This window comes from Xenopus laevis, chromosome 5L (genome assembly GCF_017654675.1).
Source record: "Xenopus laevis strain J_2021 chromosome 5L, Xenopus_laevis_v10.1, whole genome shotgun sequence".
Lineage (NCBI taxonomy): Eukaryota > Metazoa > Chordata > Amphibia > Anura > Pipidae > Xenopus > Xenopus laevis.
In genome coordinates this window covers 100697415-100722400 of record NC_054379.1, presented here as the reverse complement: position 1 = coordinate 100722400, position 24986 = coordinate 100697415, and the positions used below count along the sequence as shown (strand labels likewise).

General features: G+C 36.0%; 1 protein-coding gene across 1 annotated transcript in view; it reads left to right on the top strand.

Annotated features, from left to right (window-relative positions):
• Positions 1–3859: 3859 nt before the first annotated feature.
• fam83b.L (family with sequence similarity 83 member B L homeolog) overlaps positions 3860–24986 on the top strand; it is a 41131-nt gene continuing 20004 nt past the window's right edge. Inside the window, exons 1-2 of the mRNA XM_018263467.2 lie at positions 3860–4040; positions 12247–12726. Coding sequence (XP_018118956.1) covers positions 12283–12726 — 444 coding nt within the window. The 5' untranslated portion in view covers positions 3860–4040; positions 12247–12282. The remainder of the gene's footprint in view (positions 4041–12246; positions 12727–24986) is intronic.

The window sequence follows — 24986 nt, the reverse complement described above, 5'->3', positions numbered from 1 at the left end:
TAATACCTCACCCTGGTGGTCTAGTGGGGGCAGGCCCGGACTGGCAATCTGTGAGTTCTGGCAAATGCCAGAGGGGCTGCTATAAGGTCCCATAGAAAGTCAGTATTTAGTGGGCTGGTGGGGGCTGTTTGGGCCTCTACGTGGGCTGATTGGGCCTCTGTGTACCTGAAATGCCAGGGCCTATTTTAATTCTCAGTCCGGACCTGAGTGGGGGGACAGCAGGGACTCCTGCTCCCCCCCGGCGGGGACGCCCGCCGCGTGTATCCTCTTCCTCTGTGTGCCGGTAACTAAGGCCGCATGGGGCGCGCATCTCATGTATTTATAGGCGCATGCGCAATGGCGCGAAATTTAAAAGCTATTTAAAGGTATATTTTCTTTTGACACACTGCCTGTGATTTTTTCCTGGTGCCTTGAGCTTGTTCTGATCCTATTCCTGATTCCGTATCTGATTCCTGTGTTTGACCCTGACTGGCTTTTTGACTATTCTGACTTCTGAATACTGACCCTTGCCTGAATACCGACTACCTCTTCTGCTAATTCCTTCTGATTGATCACCCAGTTTGACCTTTGCCTGCCTGACTACGCTTATACTCTGCCTGCCTCGACCCGGCCTGTTCTGACTACAAATATGTCTCATGCCTTGTACAGCGAACTTCTGCCCAAAGACTTTTGCTATCTGGTCGTGCCCCTCTGCTTGTCCAGAACCCCTCGCCTTCTACCTCTCGTTTTAAGACCTGGCGGCATCCAAGTAGCTGAGGGCTCCTCGCGAAGCCAAAGGCAGCTACTACAGGGGGAAGCACGAGCCGACACCAGGGTGCTTGGAATCAGTTCTGGATTTTGGGTGCCGACCGTGACAATTATAAGTCTTTATACCTGGTTCATATGCCATCCCAAAATAAATAGCAAACTTATTAACTGTGTTACTTATGCAATAGATTGAGGCTGTGTGTGGTTGCTGGGATTCTCTAGAGCACAGGACTAGGGGCCCATCTTAAAATGTCATTACAGCTGTGTGGACAAATAAAATAAGTCATGACATATAGACATTGATTGTACTTTGGTCAACATCCCAGAAGTTAAATAAATGTTTTGATAGGTGGAACCTACTATTGGTTTGGACCTTGACCCCCTTTGTGTGAAAGATATATATGAAAAAGGCAACATTATTCTTCTTTACATTGCACATAGCTGAATTCTTGTCCACCATTATCATGTTGAATTTAAACTTCCTCTATGATGTTCCTAGTAGGAATTTGTAAAGGACATGTATTTATATTCCACAGCTGCCATTAGAGACAAATCACAGAATACCTCTATTACTTTACTTTGACAAAACTGCACCATTATATTTTTTATACTCAACAGTGGCTGTCCATAGGGACCTTTGCCTGAAAGGTTCTCTTGTTAAAATTCTCAATAGCTTTATAATTTTATATTTCATTTATAAAGCACAAACAGTACTTGGTACTATACATATGATGCAATAGTCAAGCCTTGACAGCAATATAATCTGTGACAAATGGGCTGTGATCATTAGATCTTACAATGTGAAAGGAAGTAAGTGATACAAAAGACACATGTAAATGTTTTGAGCTCAGATGTACTTAACAGTTTTTAATAAAGTAGTTACTCAGCTGGTTTGTCTGGACACAGATATAAAGTGCTTAGGGAAGCAGATGTTGCTGAAGAATATGAAAGGGAAGAAGTACATACAGATAAAGCAGAGAAGATAGGCAGACAATGGAGTGGTTCTGACATTTCCCAGAAGAGATTATTATCCTATATTTATATAGCACCAACATCGTTTTCAGTCTGTTACACAGAATTATATTAATTAGTCCCTGCTCCAAAAGAGCTGACAATCTAAGGTCCATATGACAATCACATGCTATGGTCCATTTCATTAGGAACCCATTCATTTTCCTGTAGTGTGGAAAGAATCCAGAGTATCCAGAGGACATAGACACAAGGGGGTATATTTATCAAAGAGTGAAGTTAGAGATCACCACAGTCTATTAGAATGAAATACCGCCTCTCTCCATTTATTTCTATGGGATTTTTTAAAAGAGTTTATTTCAATGGGTGAAAGTGAAAACTAATCCCATAGAAATTAATGGAGAGAGACGGAATTTCACAGTAGTGGAATGTGGCAATCTCTTACTTCACTCTTTGATAACATACCCCATGGGGAGAACATTAAAATTCCATTTAATCATCTTGCAAATAGATGGCTGGAATCACACCTAAGATCCCATTACTGCAAGACAGTTATTCACTGTAGTGCCATGCTGCTTTGGGGCACTGCTCACAAATGATAAAACATAATAAATTCTCATTTGCAGTTCATCAAAATTGCAAATTTGCAAACTCATTTGTTGGATCAGTCTGAAATTATAACTATAGCTGTATTCCCTAATGTAATGGTAAAATAAGAGTGAGACTAGGAATACACCATTCGCTCTTTAATCCTAAAGAAACCCATGACTTAATTTGCCAGAAGATTGAAGAATCTAAATACATAAGATATGGCTGCATATATTTCTTCTGAGATTTATACTACATTCTCCTTGTCACTTGATCCTGCTACTTCCAATCAGTTGCTACTCTAATTCAGGCGTAACTTCTTGCCTGTCACTGCGTATCCTTTCAGATGATTGTATGCTGCCAATATGCAGATGTTTTATTATATTTTTCATTGAGGCCGCAGGTATGATGAAAGGTGCCAAATTACCTACTTGATAAATTGCCAGCATAAGCTTTGGCATACTTGTGTGACATACTTGTGTCTGATAAAAATTTGAAAAACACACAGTGTCCCATTGAAGGCCTCAAGTTTCTCTAACAAAAATATTCAGGTCTTTCCTATTTCTTTTATCATAATTTCCAATTAGTAACTATGGCATCAAGGGTCATTTTTACCAGCCAGATGGCAACCTCCCAGATTCTGTATTCACATTTGTCTGAATCCGTGCTTGTATTTAAGTGTAATGCTGCAAATTCCTTTAAGAAGATAAAGAAAGAGTAAGGGACATAATCATATTTATCAAAATGTGAGAGTAGAGTTCCCCAAAAAAATACTCACCCACTTTCTATTCATTCCTAAGAGATTATTATTTAAGTCCAAATTTATTACAATATTTGTGAAAAAATGTCCATTCATTCCCCTAAGACTTAACAAAACATAGCTAAAATATCTGTGTTTCTACGTTGATGATTGTTATCTGATATCTGACCGCTAATTTGCCGTTACATTATAACTCCTAAAATAAACTGTCAGTTATTATTAAGACAAAATCTTGAAATTTAAAACAGGCATACTGGCAAATCCTACTGAATTGAAACATTATACAAATCAAAGATATTCTGAAATAGAAAAAATAGTGGCCTCAAGGAACTGTAAGACCTATCCTGAAACTACCTACAAATAATCACTTTTTAGCAGCAACTTTGTCGCATCGACACTGCCAGAAACTGAGTTTTATTAATCTCAATGTAAGAGTTCACAGTGTAAACTGTAACTTTCATTAAAAAAAACAGAAACCTATTGGGTTTCTTTGTTGGTGAAATAAAGTTTAAACAACCACAGGTAGTTTACACGCTGCCAGCATCTTAATGCAAGATATCAAAGAGCAAAATATGTTTGCTTCATTGATATCACAAATCAACAAATCAAATGATTTCCAGGCCACAGTTACAGCTCCTTTTCTCTCAGTTTCTAAGCTGCTACACAAAGTGAAATCTCCTGCAACGCCTACCTAATTTTTTTTTCCGGCTTCACAGTAGAAGGGATGGGCTTTGAATTTAAACAGGTTTGCACAGCTATTAGCTACTTGCTGGTTTCGAATGACAAGTCATTTGCATGTTACAACAGGTAACACACCTGTCTGGGAAGAGCACTTTTTTTTCTCCAATGAACTGCCAAACCCAAACATGCTTCTTTCAAATGACTTCCAAAGCCGTGACACATAGGATTTCCTAAGACAAAACAAGGGTGAAGCTTCTACAGAGCAGCACCTCGAGTGCTTTTTTGACATTTTATGGTAAGTAATATAGACTGTGTTCCTACTTTCTTATATTTATTATACAGTATGCCTAATGTCTAAATGTCAGCAGCAGAGGTGACAGAATGGAGATACTGTAGTAGAAGTGAAACTTACTGTTGATACATTTGAAATAGAGACATTGGACCCTGTTACATTTCCTAATTTTTGCATAGCAGGAAAAGATTCTCAAGTGGAATGTTGTCAGTGTGCATTGTTTTAGCATGGATATTGTTTTAAAGAGAAGTGAGAGAAAACTACCTTGGAATTAACAATAAGGGGAAGTAAATCTACTGGGATCAGTTAACTGTCTCTCATGTAATTTATGAAGTGACAGAGGTTAGGGTTTAACTTGCTTGCTTACAATGTTTGCCTTGACTGTTGCAGAAACACTTGTATGGGACAGAACTTCATTCACGGCCTCTCTACTTATCTTTCAAATCCTTTGTTCAAAAGTGTGTACTACTTTAACCCATGCCGTTTGGGGAAACTCCAAAGCCAATTACATTGCTGCCCTTTTTATAATAAGAAATACATATATAAATCATTAAAACAATAGCTCAACAATACTAGAAGTATACCAAAATGCAAAACAGGTCATATTTAATAAACAGGTAATATGTGCTATGATTCCAAGCACTGGAGTCTTGCTTCCTTTTGTGGGCAACCACTAAATATTGAATTAAGTGGCTGTTTTAGTTCTAGTTGTACCAGTTATACCACCAAGCTTTAGTATAATTCAGGGTCATGTAATTATATGCCCCTGTCCCGCATAATGCAGAGGATGTCCCAAGTGCTAAAAGATGCAAGATACAAATACTGCAGCATAGCTTATGGGAGTTGTGCATACAATGTTGTGCCACTGATGATAGAAGGACATTGTTGAGGGAAATGATGGCAGAGATTTTGTTTAACCCTAGTAGTAAAGGCGGCTCATATTTTCTAAGAGGCTTATTTATCAAAGGTTGGATTTTAGTGGCTTTAGAGGTTTTTGAAACTAAAAGATCCGAATAAAAAAAGTATAAACAGAAAATAATCCTCTTAAAAATATGAATACCTTGAAAACCTCTAGAAATTCAGAGCTAAAATTCTGACAATTCCTAGCAAAAAAAAAGAAAAATAGTCTGAATCAATTTAAAGCAGTCCAAGAGGATCAGTGTAGTGTCCATTGAATTCTATAGGACCTTGACAACTTTTACCTGGCGAAGTTTTGTATTCTAGGTTTTTGTGTTTTTTTTTAGAGATTCGTGGAAAAATAGAAATTCAATTGTTAGTAAATGGGCCCCCAAGTCACTGATGCCAAGTTATTTTCCTGTATTTGTTTTGCATTGTAACTGCAAATGGAAATAGTAATGATAACAACAGGCTTTCCAGATGTTTACAAGTACATGTACAAGCCTTCCCCCCAGTGGCAAAATTGATAAGAATAGTGTGAGTTGCAGTTCTTCAATATCAGTTATGTGAAAGGTTCTTTGCCTCTATAATAGCCAATGGGATTTATATTGACATATTTATAAAGCCATGTAATAAAAAATCATTAGAATACATGCCAGCATGCCAGGTCTAGGGTGTTGTCAAACAACAGAAACATTTCATTGTTGTCTGTCTCTTGAAATGGTCAGCATGATTAATAGGCAGCCTGCCCACAATAAATGGCAGTCTGCTAAAGTATAGACTATGAAACATGGATGGTAATTAATTGCCAGAACTATTAATTAATTCCCCTATAGTAAAACAATGGCTTTGTTGAGCAGTTGTTCCTTCTACAGTCTCCTAATACAACAGCATGCCATGTTTTGTGTTTGGGGGTTAAAACCCCTTAGTTTTTTTTTAGTGGTAAAAATGTTTCAGTGTGAATAGAAAGATGGCTGAATGGGAATTCACATATGAATACTAAGGGGGCTATTTATCAAAGGTCGAATTTAAGAGTAATGTGATTTTTTTAAAATCTATTAAATTTGATTTTATTCAAAGTTTTTTTTTTTTGTTGGAATAGGTCCGTTTTTGATCGAATAGGTCCGTATTCGGCTGAAATTGTACAAATCGAAGGAATAGCACATTCGATTCAAAATCTTTCCCCAAAAAAAACTTAGATTTTTTCAAAATCCACCAATTGACTCCAAATAGGTTCTATGAGGTCCCCCATAGACTTAAACAGCAATTAGGCAGGTTTTAGATGGTGAATGGTCGAAGTCAATGTTTTTACATTTCGACATTCAAATTTTTACATTTTTTTCAAATTCTAATTGAAATTGGAATATTCCCTAGTAGAAGTACAAAAAAAATTGCTCGAAATTTGAATTTGATTTATTTATAAGGGTTGAAGTGAATTCGAGGGAATTTTCAAAGTAAAAAAATTCAAAGTAATTTTTTGGATACTTCAACCATCGAATAGGCTACTACGACTTCAACTTCGATTCTAAGTAAAAATACTTTGATTATTCAACCATTCGATAATCGAAGCACTGTCTCTTTAAAAAACTTTGACTTCAATACTTCGCCAAATTAAACCTGCCGAAGTGTTATGTTAGCCTATGGGGACCTTCTAGAGCATTTTTCGTTTTTTGTCGAAGAAAAATTGATCGATGGATGGATGAAATCCTTCGAATTGTTTGATTCGAAGGATTGCATCGTTCGTTCCAACGATTTTACTTCGACCACAAATGGCCAAATTCGATGTAAAAAAACTTTGACTTCGATATTCGAAGTCGAAGTATTCTGAGAAGTATGTGAGAGCTCTGGTATTCATAAGCTTTGCCTTGCTTCCTCCCAGGAACAGTCATACAGTAGTTCTTTCATTCAGGTACTGTACATACCCTTGCATCTCAACCACATTTAATTGTTTTCCTCTGGCCCTCCTCCTAAGTTATTTTTCTCCTTGTTCATCCTCCACCTCACAACTTCTTCTTGTGCCATCCATTGTCTCAGACTTCCTTCACCATTTTCCATCCCATGCTTCATACCTCCACAGACTTCTATTTTATTTTGGACTCTCGTTGTATTAAATTACATTTTATGTCAGTACTGCTAGTCACCACATAAAGAGGGTTATTTACTAAAATCCGAATTTATCTCATAATATTAATAAAAAAAGCTTGACCAAATTCCCATGCCCATTTTTAGCTTATTTATTATTAAAAATACTCAATTTAGTCGGACTGGGAAAAAACTCGAGCGAAAACCTGAATCATACTAATTTTTCAGGCTTTTTCCCCAAAACGATTAATTTTTTGCATGAAAAACCCTGAAAAGGTCAGATTTTCGGCCTGAACCCAGCACAGACCACAATAACTTCAAATTGGAACAATTGCCTCTCCCATTGGCTTATAGAGGAAATCAACAGGTCTGAGATAGAGAATTATCGGATTCAGACTTTTTGCAGCATCGGAGTATTATAAATCTCCAAAAATTTGTATCTATTTTTTTCTGCAAAAAAATTGGGTTTTTGCAGTGAAGAGCCAGACCAGAAAAATTTGAGGTTTAATAAATAACCCTAAAAGTTGTGAATCAAAAGCCCACTCACTTTTAATAAAATTGTGTCCTGTGGGGTATAAGAGCATCAACTGTGATTATCTGTATAGGATTAATTAAATTTGTAAAAAAAATGTTCTGTGTTACTATAAATCCATATACAATTATTAATAAATCAGAGAAACTGTATTTCTTATTTTGAGAAATCCCCCATTTTCAGAAAAAAGGTTAAATGTCAAAGGTTAGTTCCTGTCTAGTCCTTTGTGATTCCAAAATCTTTCTGCAGAGCAGCAGAGACCAGCACAACTGATAACAACAATGGATTTTCCTAGACACAATCACAAATAGGCTTTCTTTTGCATCCCCCAATTTTTTCCATTACTCATTGAGGTTTAGTCGTGAATCATCTGGGCATGACAAATATTTCTCTCAAGGTTGTGGTTAAAGGTTTCATTTAAGTTTGGCATCCTCAGACACGGTGTTGTAATCTCATTGTTAGTTCTTCATTAAGGCCAAACAAACTATTATCTATAGGGAGACAGTAGTGTGATCTGAATTGTGATGAGTAAGCAAAGCATTTCTGCTGCTCTCAGCTCTTACTGGCCAATAAATCTAATTTTCTGGTGGAGACAACTCCCTGTCGTATTTGGCAATATTACAAGATTTTATAGGTTTAGTTGTATAAACAAAATCAGCATGTACTGTAAGAACAATGCAGTGTACGTTTCTCTGTGCTTTGGGTCAAAGGACACTATTGTAAAGCAGGTATTTGTGTAACATGGTACCTTGTTTTGCCTTTTACACCATCTGTCTTAATAGATATGCCCTGGGGATATTTGTACGATGTTATTTCCGTAACTGCCTAGGGCTCACTTATAAGGACCCCTGCCCTAAAAGTTAGTAGCATTCCTTACCAATTACAGGAGTCACTGTTTCCACCACTAATTAGTGAATTCATTGCATTGCATTTACCCTGTGTCTACACTATCCATTGGTTTATGTCTTCTTTTAATAAACTCTTTATTGGAACATAGCATTTCATGCTGATGCAAGATTTTTCCAATTTGAGAGATTGCAGATGTTCATCTTTTACACTGTATTAGCAACTATCTAAGGCAGCCCTCATTCCTTAGTTAAAGGCAACATTCAGTTCAAAACATGATTTTATTTATTTATGATGCAGCAGATATTTTTTTTTTCATAAAGCAACTACATACAGCACAAATTAGACTTAGCAGAATCTGAATCATTTCTATTGAACTGGCTTTGTGAAAGCAACACCTTGGATAAAATGCACAGTGTATGCAAATGGTGGGGCAACAAATTGTTGTTATCTCTATTGAACTGTAATTCCTGCAATGCATTTGCTAGTCAAATTTGGTGTATGTTATGCCTTACATGGAACTAAACAGTGGTTAATTAATAAACCAATAAATAAGTCAATATATCAAAACCATAATTGCTCTTCCAATCATGTATTATGCTCTTGAATTATGGTGAAAATCAGATTGCAGTTATCTCTGCTTGGTTGTTTGTTAACAAAGTTTATAACTTGTTTAGTAACTTGAAGTACTGCTGAGAGCCCTGAAGCTAATTGCAGGAACCTAGCAAATGTAACACAAATTTTTGTAGCACCCTATGTATGCCCAGTGTGGCATGATGCTACAGCACTTGAAACTGATGTTGCTCTGATGAACTCTATGCAACTGAACATAAGTGCAAATTACATCCATACAGGCATAATTGTAAGTAAGGAAGCAACATCCGGTGCTTACCTGTCAATGGATGGTGACGTTTCTGAACTTCGCCCATATGACGGGGCCTAGTTTTGGCTAATGGCACAGAAATCGCCCACTGCTGCCTTCCTTTTAGTTGAATGGTTTACGCCTAAAAGTTCCAGAACTTTTGTTTTTCAGCCTGAAAATATTGCATAAATGTGTCGGTGCTATATAAATAAGTAATAAAAATAAATCAATTATGCATTTTCATGTAGACAGCTGTAGGGCTATTCATGAACGCTCTAGTGCAATTTCATACAAAATGAGCCAATCCCTTCAAAACAACAACAAGTGTAGATTCAATGATTCACTTATATACTGCAGACTTTTATGCCATTCAGGGCATGTCCAAAGTTTGTGTTAAGATAAGAACCATGACTGGAAATCTATTTCACAGTGGTGCATGCATTCTTTTCGTGCTATTTGTTTTGATTACTTTTTACCATTTTAAATTTCCTTGTTTTCGAGAAGAAAAACATAATCTTCCAAAGATTTTTACATTTGATTTAAATGAATAGCATTCAGGCATTTACAATAATGCTATGATTCATCAACACAATTTTTAAGAAAAATTTATTTGATGATCAAAAGTAGTGATGGGCGAATTTATTCGCCAGGCACGAATTTGCGGCGGATTTGCGCGATTTGCCACCAGCGAATAAATTCGCAAAACGCCCGTGAAAATTCGCGGCAAAAATTTGCCGGCGTCAACATTTTTTTTTAGGAAAAACAGGCACCGGCGTCAAAAACGGGCGCCGGCGTCAAAAAAACGGGCGCTGGCGTCAAAAAAACGGGCGCCGGCATCAAAAACGAGACGATAATTTTTCGCCGTTTCGCGTGAAATTTTTCGGCGAAACGGCGCAAATTCGCCCATCACTAATCAGAAATTTGTCAGTAATTTCTTTAAGCTGTTCCAATCATTCCATACCTTTAGCATTGTTGTGAAATGATTAAGGAGGTGTTGAATCTTCTGGCGGTGACACATAGCTAGATGATAGCAGACTGTCACTATGTCATCTGTCTATACATACTTATTATGGTATAAGTCATTCCCATAGCGTCAGTGAACAATATACTTATACCAATATGGCTTTGTCACACATCCTTATGTTCAGGGATGCTTTACATGCAGTTTTGGGGGCCAAAATCTACATCACATAATTCCCATATTATTGTTTGACAGATGTAAATTTTCAGTTGAGTCATATTTAGATGTCTATTAGTTTTGTAACTTTGTAAGCATATCAGGGGTGATATATATTTACAGTATATGAATTAACTCGGTTTACTTTTTGTTTTGGTTTTTTGATGACACTGTGAAGTCCCCTTTGGTTAAACTTTTATAAAAGTAACCTACAAATAGATCATGTTGCAGTGCAAATAAGGAGATTTTCCATCACTATCAGTGATACAACATTGCTTTAGGTACTCTTCAGTTCTATGATATAGTTTTGTTCTATAAAGGCAAAATTAAACATTATTTTTGAAGTGGGCGATATTGGGCTGATCTGATCATGGGACCTAGGGCCCAATGATCGGATCATAATGCATTCAATATGGGCGGCCCGATCGCGGGACTGCATAAACACACAGATGCGGCCGCGACCCGACAGGATTTTTTAACCTGCCCGATTGAGATCTGGCCGACTTTTGGTCAGATATCGATCAGGAAAGCCCGTCAGATGGCCCCACACACAGGCAAATAAGCTGCAGACTCGGTCTGTTGGCAGGTTTTATCGGCCCATGTATGGGGACCTTAAGTCAATGGGAGAAGTCTCAATGATTTTTTGATGTGCGATATGTTTCGTGCAATACCCCAAAGTGTGTTTGGGAAAAAAAGCATATAAAATATGAGTTTTCATAAGGGAAAACCCTAAAAAAATTTGGACTTTGATAATTAGCCCACTTAGGGTCCGCTGCACAAATGTTGAGACCTCAAAGGCATGCTGGAACTTTGAGCTAGTGATTTTATAGGAAAATTATACCCCCAGAATAATTACTAAAACGACTTTTGGCCAGATTCAATTCAGTTAGAAAAAGGTTTATCACATGAAAACTCATGGATGAGATTCAATTTGTGATGCAATTCAATCAAGAAAAACGTATCTCATTGTTTAAAACTTGAAAACTCCATCAAAGTATATGGGGAAAAAACTGGAACTGAATTTGGAGAAAAGATTTTACTCCTCGAATTGAATCTCATCCATGAGTTTTCACTGACTTGAATCTGACCCTTTATATCATATTAAGTGGCATATTAAAGTATCTTACCAAACTGGAATTATATAAATATATAGTAAATAAAGTACCCCCTCTTGTAAATTATAAGGATATTATAAATTATGTTTTTATACAGGACATGGAACTCCAAGGTAACTTCTAATATCCTCATATTCTATATTCTATAATTACTTTATTTATTATAATACACAAATTTAAGTGAGTCACATGACAGAAATGACATCAGAACTCACCATTTATAACTGATGACATCAGAACTCACCGTTTATAAGGATATCATTTACAAGATATTCATAGCTTTCCTGTATTTTATATATATATATATATATATATATATATATATATATATATATATGTATATATACATATACATATATACATATAAATATATGTATATATTTGGCTCATGTGACCTAACATGTATTTGTACCTTTGGTTTCTTTGTGCGCAGTGTGAATCATATGATCCCAGGAGGCAGCCCTTAGTAAAATTCCAATTTTTTATTTAGTATTACCCAATGGCAAATACCTCTCAAAAAGTATATTTTTACAAAAATATGGTGATTAGATAAAATATAGTTTATCTATAGTTTATCTAAGTGATCCATTTTTCATTAAACAAAAGTTTAATTATTGAGTTTCTACAATTTGAATAATGTATGCTGTAGATAAAATTGATAAAGCTAATTTTGTCTTGTGTCTTTTTCTTTTATCCAGGTTCATGTTATTTGATATATTTAAATTACTTCAAGAATGGAATCACTATCAATGCTTTCATCCTTGCATGATGAAGTGAAATCTGAACACTGCCTAGAACCTCACTATAAAGAATGCTACCGGATAGCAATTGATGCACTTTTAGAAGGAGGTATTGATTCATACAAAGAGTTTCTACAGAAAGAAAGAGCCACAGAATTTCTTGCAGAGGATGAGCTTAACTATATTACAAATCACATACAGAAGTCACCAGAAAGTGTAGACAATTCGCAAGGTGATGTTACTGATGACAACTCATCCTCTGGAACATATTGGCCTTTGGAATCTGATGTGGAGGCACCAAACCTTGATCTTGGTTGGCCCTATGTAGCTCCCAGTCAAGTAGGAACTACAGATATAAGTTTATATTTTCATCCTCCAAGAGGACATCCTTTCACAATAAAAGAAATGATTAGAAGAATGATTAAGGAAGCAAGACAGGTACAGTATGTTCCCATTTTCCTGGTCTTTAAGACCCTTAATTTCATTTGGTTTGTCTATATTATTTCATGTATAAAATATATTTCTTAAATTCTGGAGCTTTTTGGGATTTCAAAAATTGGGATGCTATGCGTAGTTTTGCCTTCAGGGCAAAAACATAATGATTTGGTCACAAAAAATGCTGACAATGGGCCATAACTTGTTCCAGAATTCTTGGTTCTTTTTGCACAAGTATTTCAGCCTAAGCATTAGAATTTATATTAACCACACTGATTAGCTACTTAAATGAATACCTTTATAGTGACAGATATTCCATTACAATGTTTAGAATATTGTTTGTAGAATATAAAGTTTTTTCCTAATTGAAAAAAACAATGTACACTACATCATTCCCAAATGTTCCTACCCATTAGCTGGCCATACATGGGCCAATGCTGCCTGCTGGCTAATTGTCCTGTGTATTAGAAAAAGTATCAGGCTCCCTATAAGTTGGGGTGACTGGAAAACCAGTGAAGACTGTATTGGGATATAAATGCTATCATCCCTCTAAGAGTCAACATGGGTCCCTAATGTACTAAAATTATTTGCCCATGAGGCAATTTTTTGTTCTGCATGTAAAAACAAATATTCTGTGTTTACGTTTCTGGTGAAATTGCTACGTTGCAGTCCATAATATCAATTAAGGGAGAATAACAGTAAAACGTACAAGTTGCCCAATTGTTGTCTCTCCTCTTTGATTATCTTGTTATTTTTAAGCAATGTGCCATTATTGCAACTGTGATTGCTTCTCCAAGTTTTCCCATGTCAGCCAAGTTAGCGATAAAAAAGACACTTTACCCTATACCATTTCTCAATGTGCATCATCTCTAGAAAAGCATATGCATTAAAATGAATGAGCACTCGCAGGGATTAAGAGTTTTGATCAGCTCATGTCCTTGGCCAGTTGGATAGTATTTTTGACAAACAGGAAAGATGCTGACGCCTACTCACTTCGAACAGCCTTACGTAATATAAAAAGTTTACTACACACTTTTACACGTGTTAAACTGATTTTTACTTTCCTAATTAGTTAGAAAAAGAACAAACAAAAACTGTCCTTAATTAGGTAGCTTTATAATTCTTCATTTTGTAAATAAGCTTGAAACTGAATGTTCATCAGGTGGTATTCTGAGCAAACTGTTATCTGGTCTTACATTTTTGTATAGTTTTTGAGTATTTTATCATTTTTTAGCAATTGTATTCACTGGGCTTCTGAACAAATCACTACCTAGTGAATTACACTTTCTTTGTACTTCACTCTGCACCAAGGACCAACCCATGGTTTACTTGCATGTTTAGCTTGTGGTTTTGTTGTTTTACCTTCAGTTGCTTTGTTTTTTCTCATAGTCCAACACAGTGGTAATTGCCTGACCCTAGTGTTTACATATAATTGGGGCATTCGATTTCAGTTTGATGGAACTGATTTTTCTATATATTTCTGTGGTGTATGATAGATCCATATAATATTTGGCATGCAGTAGAAAAATAATAAAGAGGGAAAGCAGGACAAACCGTTTTATTTCACAATTCATGTTTTGGGCTTTGCACTTTATAAAGGGGAGGTAAAGCTGAAACATTGGACATGGCATGAGGGGAGCATATAGGAAAACTGCTGTCCAAATTGTGGATCTGTTTGTTTTGTTTTGACTATATGCAATAATACATAGTTGTATTGTTAATTGGCATGTGTAAATGGAATGAAATATAGATATATCCCTGATGTATTATCATTTCTATCAACTCGCCCAAAACAGGATTAGACTCACAACTGTCCTACTATTGCCAAAAGTTCAAACGTTTCCTCTAAATCCTTGCAGAAGGGTCATCCCATTCAGTGCTACTGACACCTCCAGCAACAGAATAATCCTTAAGGAATGCTTCAGTGGACCAAATTTTATGGGGACTTGCTCAGCTCAATTATAATGTCATAGTTGCAAATTTTTGGCTTGAAATAATAATACCATCAAAGTGAATAGCTTAAGTGCACATTAAACGACTAATCTGACTTTAAACCTTTTGACCCTATCCCGTGAAAATTATGAGAAACCTGCAAACAATATCTTCCTTCAGTATCACAGCTCACTTATTGTTGATTTATTAAACAATTAAAGGTTTGTTATGCATATTTTTAAGTTACGGGGAACACCTCCAGACCACAAGTGTTATGCATATAGTAAGAAATACACTGCAGCTTTATACTAAATGTATTTCAAAATGTGGAGAATATTTTCAATTACATTTCAGCTATATCTTCCAATAAAACATAATCCAGTGTACATATCTTTTCACTTACAAAAAAGCAAATTGCTAAAAATATTGTAACATATGTTTATAACTACAGCAGTCATTAGGGAAGAAGCATGAATTTGTTTTTAAAGTCTGTATCTTTACATCAGAATTTAAAGTATGTAAGTGTGTTTGTGTGTGAGCTGTGAATGTGCAAATAAAAATATAAAATATAAAATAGAGATAAACTAGAAAATCCAGTTGCAGCTAAATTTGCAGTGCCATTGTTTCTGCACCTTCCTTTCTACATTTCTGTCTTTCTCCCAATCTTTTCTTTTTACTCACATATCTTTTTTTGTTTCACCTCACCTTTCCCCCTTTTTTAATTTTTTCATTTCAATATTCCACTTTCTTCCCAATCAGTTGTCTTATTTATTGGACCTTCATTCCTTATGTTGTTGCTCATTCTCATACCACAGGCCAGAAAATAAAATAAGTTTGTTCATATAAGGATCCCTCAAGTAAAAAGGACAGCATCTCTCTCTCCCATCCAAGATGTGGTGTCAGGGAGATAACGTCTCAGCTGATGGTGCTGCCCTACTGGATAAGAATAGGAAATAATTCATATAGGAGATAATGTCTAATGTTGATGGGTAGGCCAGGAGCTAGGCTTAGGGGCAAGAAGGCACATTAGATGTTGAAGGTAGCAGAGCTTAGTCTTAGGTTTGAGACAGGGTTTTGGTTAACAAAGGTAATGCTATTGTAAGTTATTGTAAGCTATGTTAAATGTTTTATATTGTCATTATCAGCTAATAGGTTTGCATATATGTTACTACATATGCATCTGAATAAACCAAGCTGCAGCTTTTCCACACAAGCTGTTGTTGGTCTCTGTATTTGAGAATAGGCTACTAGGACTGGACATTGAGTCTTACCCAAGTCATGCACTTGTGTGATGCTTTAATATGACCAGTTTAATTCCATTAAAGTTAAGCCTTCAAAACAGAAATATCAGATACTGCCCTAATCGTGTGGGGTCATGGCATGGCTCAGATGCATGTCCCACACTCTATTAAGCCAGCTTTAAAACCATCTTGAGGTACATTACAAAGGTCTTCTATCATTTCAATCACAGTTACCAAAGAAGTGCATTCAAAATATATGAGACTTGTTTGCTGATCTATTCAGGGATCTAATTGTATTCCATCTCTTGATGTATCACATGTATTAGGTCACTTTTGGCTCACAGACCTGGAAGTACACCATGAGGTAGCTGAAAAATAATGGTAATTGTAGCATGGTCATTATTATGAGAAGCATACCAGAATTTTATCGATGACCTATTTCTTATGGCAGTAAGTCTAAATGCTCTATTCATATATGCTCTATTACTATTACACGCAAATCTTTGTCCGTTTTATATTTTTTAAACCAATGAATGTTTTATTTTTGAAAATAAATGTTCCAAATACATTTATCGTATTTTTCTGGGTTTAACACAAAGCCATCTAATTATGTTTTTATTATGTTGAGATGGTTGATGATGCTGGATACTGCTAACGGAACTATTTATATTATGGCATGCTTTGTGGATAAAGATATCCATACAAAGGGGTTCTTGCAAATGTCTTTCTACAGGCCCCCAAATCATATTGTCAGATTTATATTTATTAGAGTCAATCACTAGATAGAATTTACATGTGTAGGTTAAGAGCAAAGATGTGTATTCAATTATGTACACTTTTGTTTTAAGGGCAGTTGTAACGTCACTCTGTAGCATTCATTTCTCTCAGTTATTATCTCTTGTCAATAGGCTTCTGTTGAATAAACTAGAGAAATATTGAGTAAGTGATTGGATAAAATTGTTCTTAGCCCCTCTGAGCTCCTGAGATGTTTTGTTGAGAAAATGCAGACAACAAAAGATCAAACCTTAGGAAAAACCCTCAGTGTTGATAATTCTGCCCTTTTAGAGGAATTATAAAGCTGTTTTAAAAGTACTATTGAACTAGTTCAGATATTACTATGCCACCGTAGGAGAACTATTTTATGTTAAGCCAAGTGTAAAATTCTGGTGGAAAAATAATCCACAGCTTGAAAAAAAAAGAACAAATAAAATTGTCACTGACTACTTTGTACAGTTTTTAATACTTCTTTTCCCCCCAGCTGCCTAATTTTATCCCATTGACATCATTAAGCAAGGTGGAAATTGTTAGTGGTAAACAAATGGCATGCCTTTGTATTGTAAATACAGCAGTTTTTGTAATGGATTATTTCTATGATTGTGCTGCATCATGTGACTGTGTTGAATGCACAAACAAAAACATGAATAGAGCTTTATAAATACACATATTTACAACAACTCTTGCAATATTTTTAGGCGTAATGCAACCGGCATATTTTTTGATAGAATTATAGCATTATGTAAGGAGCACAAATGAAAAATCCATGAAAAGCACCCATTGAAATGAAGAAAATTGGTGGATCCAAAGACATTGCAAAATGCAGAAAACTTAAAAAGTGCAAATATAAAATCAAAATGTGACTGTAATAGTTAGGGATGAAGCGAACGGCGGAAAAAATGTTTGCGAACATATTCGCGAACTTGCGTCAAAAATGCGAACGGTTCGCGAACGTCGCGAACCCCATAGACTTCAATGGGAAGGCGAATTTTAAAAGCTAGAAAAGACATTTCTGGCCAGAAAAATGATTTTAAAGTTGTTTAAAGGGTGCAACGACCTGGACAGTGGCATGCCAGAGGGGGATCAAGGGCAAAAATGTATCTGAAAAATACATTGTTGACACAGCGCTGCGTTTTGTGCTGTAAAGGGCAGAAATCACACTACGTCACTCAGGTGATGTTTCTGGACACGGAATGTGAAAAAGCTGACACAGCTAGGTGGCACTTGGTTAAAGCCTGCAAGGGCAACGTATACAGTAGTGGATACGGAATATATTATTGCTGCTGTAAAAACATCACTCAGGTGATGTTTACGGACACGGAATTATTATTGTTATTTAGACAGAATGTGAAAAAGCTCACACAGATAGGTGGCACTTGCATACCTCACAACTGTCCCTCTTTTGACCACTCAACCCCCTGTCCCTCTTTTGTACTGGAAAGTCCCTCTTTTCTCTGCACTGAACAGCCAGAAAAAAAACAGTTTCTAACTTAATTAGCTTTTGGCAGAGAGCTCAGAACAGCTAACAGGTGCAAATAAGATACTTTGTAACAATTTTGACTCTGGTTGGTGCTGGTGGTGGTGAACTACTAGGAGGAGCAGCACACCAGTCCCTCTTTTCTCTGAACTGAACAGCCAGAAAAAAAACAGTTTCTAACTTAATTAGCTTTTGGCAGAGAGCTCAGAACAGCTAACAGGTGCAAATAAGATACTTTGTAACAATTTTGACTCTGGTTGGTGCTGGTGGTGGTGAACTACTAGGAGGAGCAGCACACCAGTCCCTCTTTTCTCTGAACTGAACAGCCAGAAAAAAAACAGTTTCTAACTTAATTAGCTTTTGGCAGAGAGCTCAGAACAGCTAACAGGTGCAAATAAGATACTTTGTAACAATTTTGACTCTGGTTTGTGCTGGTAGTGGTGAACTACTAGGAGGAGCAGCACACCAGTCCCACTCCCCAACACAGCTAGACTAATAGCACTGGGCTCTTATAGTAGCAAAGTAAAAAAAGAAAAAAGAAAATAAAAGCAGTCCTTACAAGGACTATTGGGTTACAGGAAGCAGTCAGCAGATGAGAGATCAGAAGCAGTGCCCACAGCAGCTACATACAGAGCACTGCAGTAGAAGGTAGATTACTAGCCAGCAAAGCTACCTAACCTAAAATGTCCCTCAAATCCCTGCAGAGTTCTGTCCCTACAATACAGAGCAGTATCAAGTAGATTACTAGCCAGCAAAGTTACTATCAACTGTCCCTCAAATCACTCAACAGCTCTCTCCCTACACTAGCTCTTCCAAGCACACACAGGCAGAATGAAAAAAACGCTGCAGGGCTTCAGTTTATATATGGAAGGGGAGTGGTCCAGGGGGTGTGGGGGTGGTCCAGGAGGGAGAGCTTCCTGATTGGCTGCCATGTATCTGCTGGTCTGGGGTGAGAGGTCAAAAATAAGCGCCAGCTAAGGCGAACCCAAATTGGCGAACGTCGCGCGACGTTCGCGAACATTCGGCGGACGCGAACAGTCGATGTTCGCGCGAATTAGTTCACGGGCGAACAGTCCGCGACATCCCTAGTAATAGTGTATTCATGATTTTATTAAAATACAAATGATCTAGAAAGGTTGTCTTATACAAAAGCACCTTGACTTTGGTTTGGCTTTACGTTATGCAGTTAATCACATGATATTGATAATATATGCCTTGTTTATAGGTATTGTTTAATGATTAATCCAAGCATAGTTCTTTATAATATGTATGCACTTATGGTAAACAATGATTGTTATATTATAACTGAATACTTTTTGGATGAATCATGTTTAACTGCAACAACATATTAAAATTTAAACCCATAATTATTTATTTGAACATTTTCGTTACCATTTAATTTGGGTTGCTAAACCGTCAGTAATTGTATAGGTACTGTATGATATATATATATATATATATATATATATATATATATATATATATATTGCATGAATACTTCAGTATATGCTCTAAAATAATCACAATTATTTCTTTTGATAGAAAAAGAACAGAATATCAGTTACTTTGTACTTTATTGTAACTAAGGTGCATGAGTCTATGTTAATTGCACAGCAATACTATTGAGATCATAAACATTGACATTTTTTAAGTAGACTTTAAGGGGTCCTCTACCCAAAAATTATTTTTTTCATAGTGGGAAAATGTAAACCTATGCAACAGCTGAATAATAATTAATAACATAATCTGCAATTGAAATTATTATATTTCTGACTACAGTGGAACCTCAATTTTACATCCCATGATTTTAAGTTTCCCCTCATTTTACATTGTTGTTTTATGGCCTCACCTATACAGTATATTATGCATAATACATTTCCATAATTTTACATTTTCCTGGATTTTACTCCATTTTTTTCTGGTCCCCTGAAAAATTTAAATTGGGGGTTCTACGATATTAACATTCTCTGGACCCTTAGATCTTTTAAAACAATGTTGCAAGTCAGCTGAAAAACTGCTTAGAACTACTTTATTATTTTATTATGCAGATATATGCAGTTTTTTGCGAAGGACCCCTTTAAGGTATGGTGCCCAGTATTACTAAAAGACAGGGTCAGACTGGGCCGGTCAGACTCAGACCTGCTCCCTAACTGAAAACCTGGGTGCTGCACCCTGACCTCCTCCCTGGCCTGAACGTAACCACAAGAATAGAATATAAAGCAAGGGGTTTTGGCTTGGGCCTTGGGAAGGGCTGCGGTTGGGGAGGGGTGGAGAGGGGGGCCCTTAGGTCCCAGTCCAATGCTGCTAAAACAGCACTTATTTAGCAAACTTCAGGTTCCACACACGGGGGCAGATTTACGAAAGGGCAAAGTGGCAAACGCTGGCGACAGCGTTACCGCCTGCAGGGACATCAGTAATTTACTGATGGGTGCAGGCACCAATTCGCTAGCGAAAGAGATAGGCACTAGCGCTCATTCGGACTCTATCACCAGGCAAGAATTCATTCTGGCGAATGGACGTTACTCCACAAATTCACTAAAATGTGGATTTTACTGAACATGAACTCTTTCGCCAGACTTGACCTTGCTAGCTCAGACCAGACGAAGTGCAATGGAGTGCATAGATCTTTCTCAATCTTCTGTTACTTACATCTGTGAGTGGAAAAAGCATCAAAGTTCAAAAAACACTGGCGTCTTTTTTTTTTTCAGAGTGATAGCTTGCAAAAGTTCTAAAAATTTTTTTTGGGTAACCCGTTTCCCCCATACTTTTTCTAACATATGGAACATTAACTATACAGTGGGCTCATGTAACACTAGCGAAAAGTCACCAGCGTTCGGCTCCCACGACAAAACTCTGCATTTTAGTGAATTAGCGTTGTCTGAGTGAATTTTCACCTGGCAAAGTGTAGCGATAGGTGTGAATCGGTCACTGGCGACTTTTCACCGCTTAGTGAATCGGTTAGTGCAGTATATATCCCATACTTGTTCCAATAAAGTAAAAGTATAAGGGATATGTTACAAATGTGAACCAACATTTTTGTTGTGTTAATATTAAAACATAACTTTGGATATTATCTAGGATGCACCAAATCCATTTGTTGTGGATTCAGCTAAATACCAAATATTCCACAAAAGATTCTGTAAAATACCAAGCCATATAGTAACCTGAATTTGAATATTCAAATCTATGATTTGCATTATTAAAATAAACTTTTTAGTTTTACTTAAACAAAAGTATGAAGGGAGTCACACAAAATACAGTACTTGAGAAAGGATTCATGTGACCTGAAACATTTTGTGAAAAAAAAAACAGTTCAGTTGCTAAGTACAGGGATGGGACCTGCTATCCAGAATGCTCAGGACTTGGGGTTTTCAGGATAACTGATAATTTTCCATAATATGAATCATAGGGGCAGATATATCAAGGGTCGAATTTGAAAAACTTCGAAATTCAAAAAGACCAAACAAAATTAAATCGTAGTTTTTTTTGGTTGAATAGGTCTGTTTTCAAACGAATAGGGAATCAGTCCACCAATTGACTCCAAATAGCTAAAACAGCAATTCGGTAGGTTTTAGATGGCGAATCGTCAAAGCTGAAGACAGTAAATTATAAATTTCAAAATTCAAATCGAATTTGGACTATTCCCTAGTCGAAATACACAAAAATTAGCTCGAAATTCGTTTTTTTTTTATTTGAATTTTCACTTTGACCTTTTTATCAAATCTGCCCCTATTAGAAAATCATGTAAACTTTAAATAAACCCAACAGGCTGGTTTTGCCTCCAATAAGGATTATTTATATCTTCGTTTGGATCAAGTACAGGTATGGAATCCATTATACAGAAAGGCTGTTTTCCATAGACTCTATTTTATCAAAATAATCCAAAGTTTTTTCCAAAAAAACAGCAGCTTGTACTAACATATGATTAATCCTTATTGGAGGCAAAACCAGCCTATTGGGTTTATTTAAAGTGTACATGATGTTTAAGTAGACTTAAGGTATGAAGATCCAAATTATGGAAAGATCCATTATCCGGAAAACCCAGGGTCCCGGACATTCTGGATAACAGGTCCAATAACTGTATAAGTTACTGTTCTATTATTACAGAGAAAAACTAAATTGATTTTAAAAAATTGGATTATTTGGATAAGATGGAGTCTATGGGAGAAGGCCTTTCTGTAATCCAGAGCTTTCTGGATAACGGTTTCCAGATTTCCAGATAATGGATCCCATACCTGCATTCATACAGTACTGTATTCATAGAGTACTTAGGTCTATTGCAGTTAGACCCAGTGAAGGTTGAATATTCAGTCAATATTTTTGGATGGTGCTAGAGATTTATTATTGATATTGCCTTTACTTGTGCACTGATTTAAAATTCACAAGACTTAAAAGGTTTTTATTTGGTTTGGCTAAGCATTATGTATCTTCTGAGTCTGAATCCTGCAAAAATTGCTGGACTCTTATTAAAGCTAACAATTATAGAAGATAAAGTATTTCTTACTTTCTTATTGCTAGACCTGATACATATCTATTTAATAAATGAAAAAAATAAACACAATCATATTTAAAATGTATAGCAAGAAAAGCAATATGTAGGTTTTAGTGTTCTCTGCAAGCTACATGCTTCTTCAGGCTTCCTGTGTACTCTTTATAGGGGTGGGACCTTCTCAGCACTTGACTCACTCCATGTTATAGAAAAAGAACCGTCGATATGTTGTAAAGTACGTCAAACTTACCTATAGGAATTTTGTATTTGGGTGCCAAGCCCCAAATCTTCAGCCAAAAGGAGTGGGAATTACACAAAACTGGACTGGCACTCCTAAAAATCCAACTTGCAAAAAAAAATGATTATTGAATGTCTAAGCTTGACAAAGCTTACTCAAACAAACGAGGAAGGGTTTTCCTGCTAGAAATATCCTGTTGTGCCGGTGATTTTCTACTTTTAAGTCCATAAAAAGCCTTACCCATTTTGTGGCTTAAGGCACTTAATCATAGGCAATCATACATAAAAATGTTAAACTTTTGAAATATATATATATCTTACTCATAGTAACTTGTTGCTTGAACCAGCACTCACCAATAGTTGAGGCAATGGCCGGTTACTGACCACAATATACAGTAAACCGAAATAACTTTTCGTTATCACTCACGGCATGTGGAATACTTAATTTATTGACTCATCAAAGACATTGTCTTTGATGATTCAATAAATGAAGTATTCCACATGCCGTGAGTGTAACGAAAAGTTATTTTGGTATATATATATATATATATATATATATATATATATATATATATATATATATATATATATATATATATATATATATATATATATTAATAACATCATATATGATGGTCCTGGTATTACCATTAAACAAAAAAACACAAATAAACAAAAATGAATGGAGGTACATGGTGTCTTTATATAAAGGGTATATATAAAGGATATATTTAAAAAATGGTGCTGATTATATATACTGTTTTGTGTTCTCTACAATTATCCTTTACAATTACGATTTGCTATACAACACTAAATGCATTCATTTATTTTAAGCAAGGTGATAATTTGCATACTTCCACGTCAGTCAGACACAGAAATGAACAAATTAAGGCCTCAAGGGACAATCAATAACATGCCAAGAAAATCACAGAATTACTAATTAGCCTGTACAGGGATATTCTTTATTTAGAACCTGACCTGTAATTACCTGTAGGGCCTTAAGGTGTGTAAAGCTGAAATCCTTAACTTTACCCCTGAGAACGTGTTTAAATAAATAGATAATAGAATATTTGTGTTCCACTAATAGAACCTTTTTAAAATGTTTTCCTTGTACAGGTTACCCGTGTCCAAAAAGTGAAAAGTGCCCTCTTTGCCTGAAAATGATTTGCTATGTTTTCCCTTTATCTGCCTATTTATCTATCCGTTTACTATTTTTCACACTTAAGCAAGTAATTAAATGTTGAAAACTAAAATACAACACTGTGAATTCAAGTGTGACACTAGTATCTCACTCCACTTCCCTTTAGAGTGTAAGCTCTTATGGGCCTTACCCATATTATAGATAATACTATGCAAACTCTCCCGTGCATATCTGCTTCACGAAGGGTCATTGTTAAATGAGACCCATAGATGGATATATAATAAATGGGATTAGAGGAATGAATATTTGCAAAAATATGAATTTAAATAAATCACATTTTACATTGTAACAACGTTCATTAGGCGGTTTATACATTTTTTATTTGCACAATGCAAATTTTGCACATGCATTGCAAATTGTAATGACCTGCTTGAAGTTGATGCCATTTCTTTTGCACAAAATAACTGATTTCAATGAGATGCTTTATTACATTTAGAAAGCACTGGTGCCAATTCTTCTCATTGGCATTATTTTGCTCCATTGCTGTTGCGTATATGGGTTAAGCTGTCCCAAAAGAAAGTAGGTCATTTAACCCTTCAGACTTAAACAGCGATAGAGGAATGTGAACTGCATAACTTACATTGTGAAATGTTTCAAGCCTTGGGGCTGAGGGTCCAGCTGTCCATTCAGATCACAAAGGTCTGAGATGATATCTAACACCCATTGTTCATATCTATTTAGTGGTTTCAGCCTTTAAAGGGGTTGTCCACCTTTATAAATAACCTTTAGGGGCATATATATAATAATAATACAACACAAGTCAACAGGCTTTGTTGTGTAAAAAAAAGTTAAATTTGTACGCAATTTTTTTTTTTCTAGAGTGAAGCAATGTAAAGTAATGGTGTCAAATCTGGCATTCACATGGTGGAAAATTACACAGACCTTGATCAATTTGCCATTTATTTAACACAG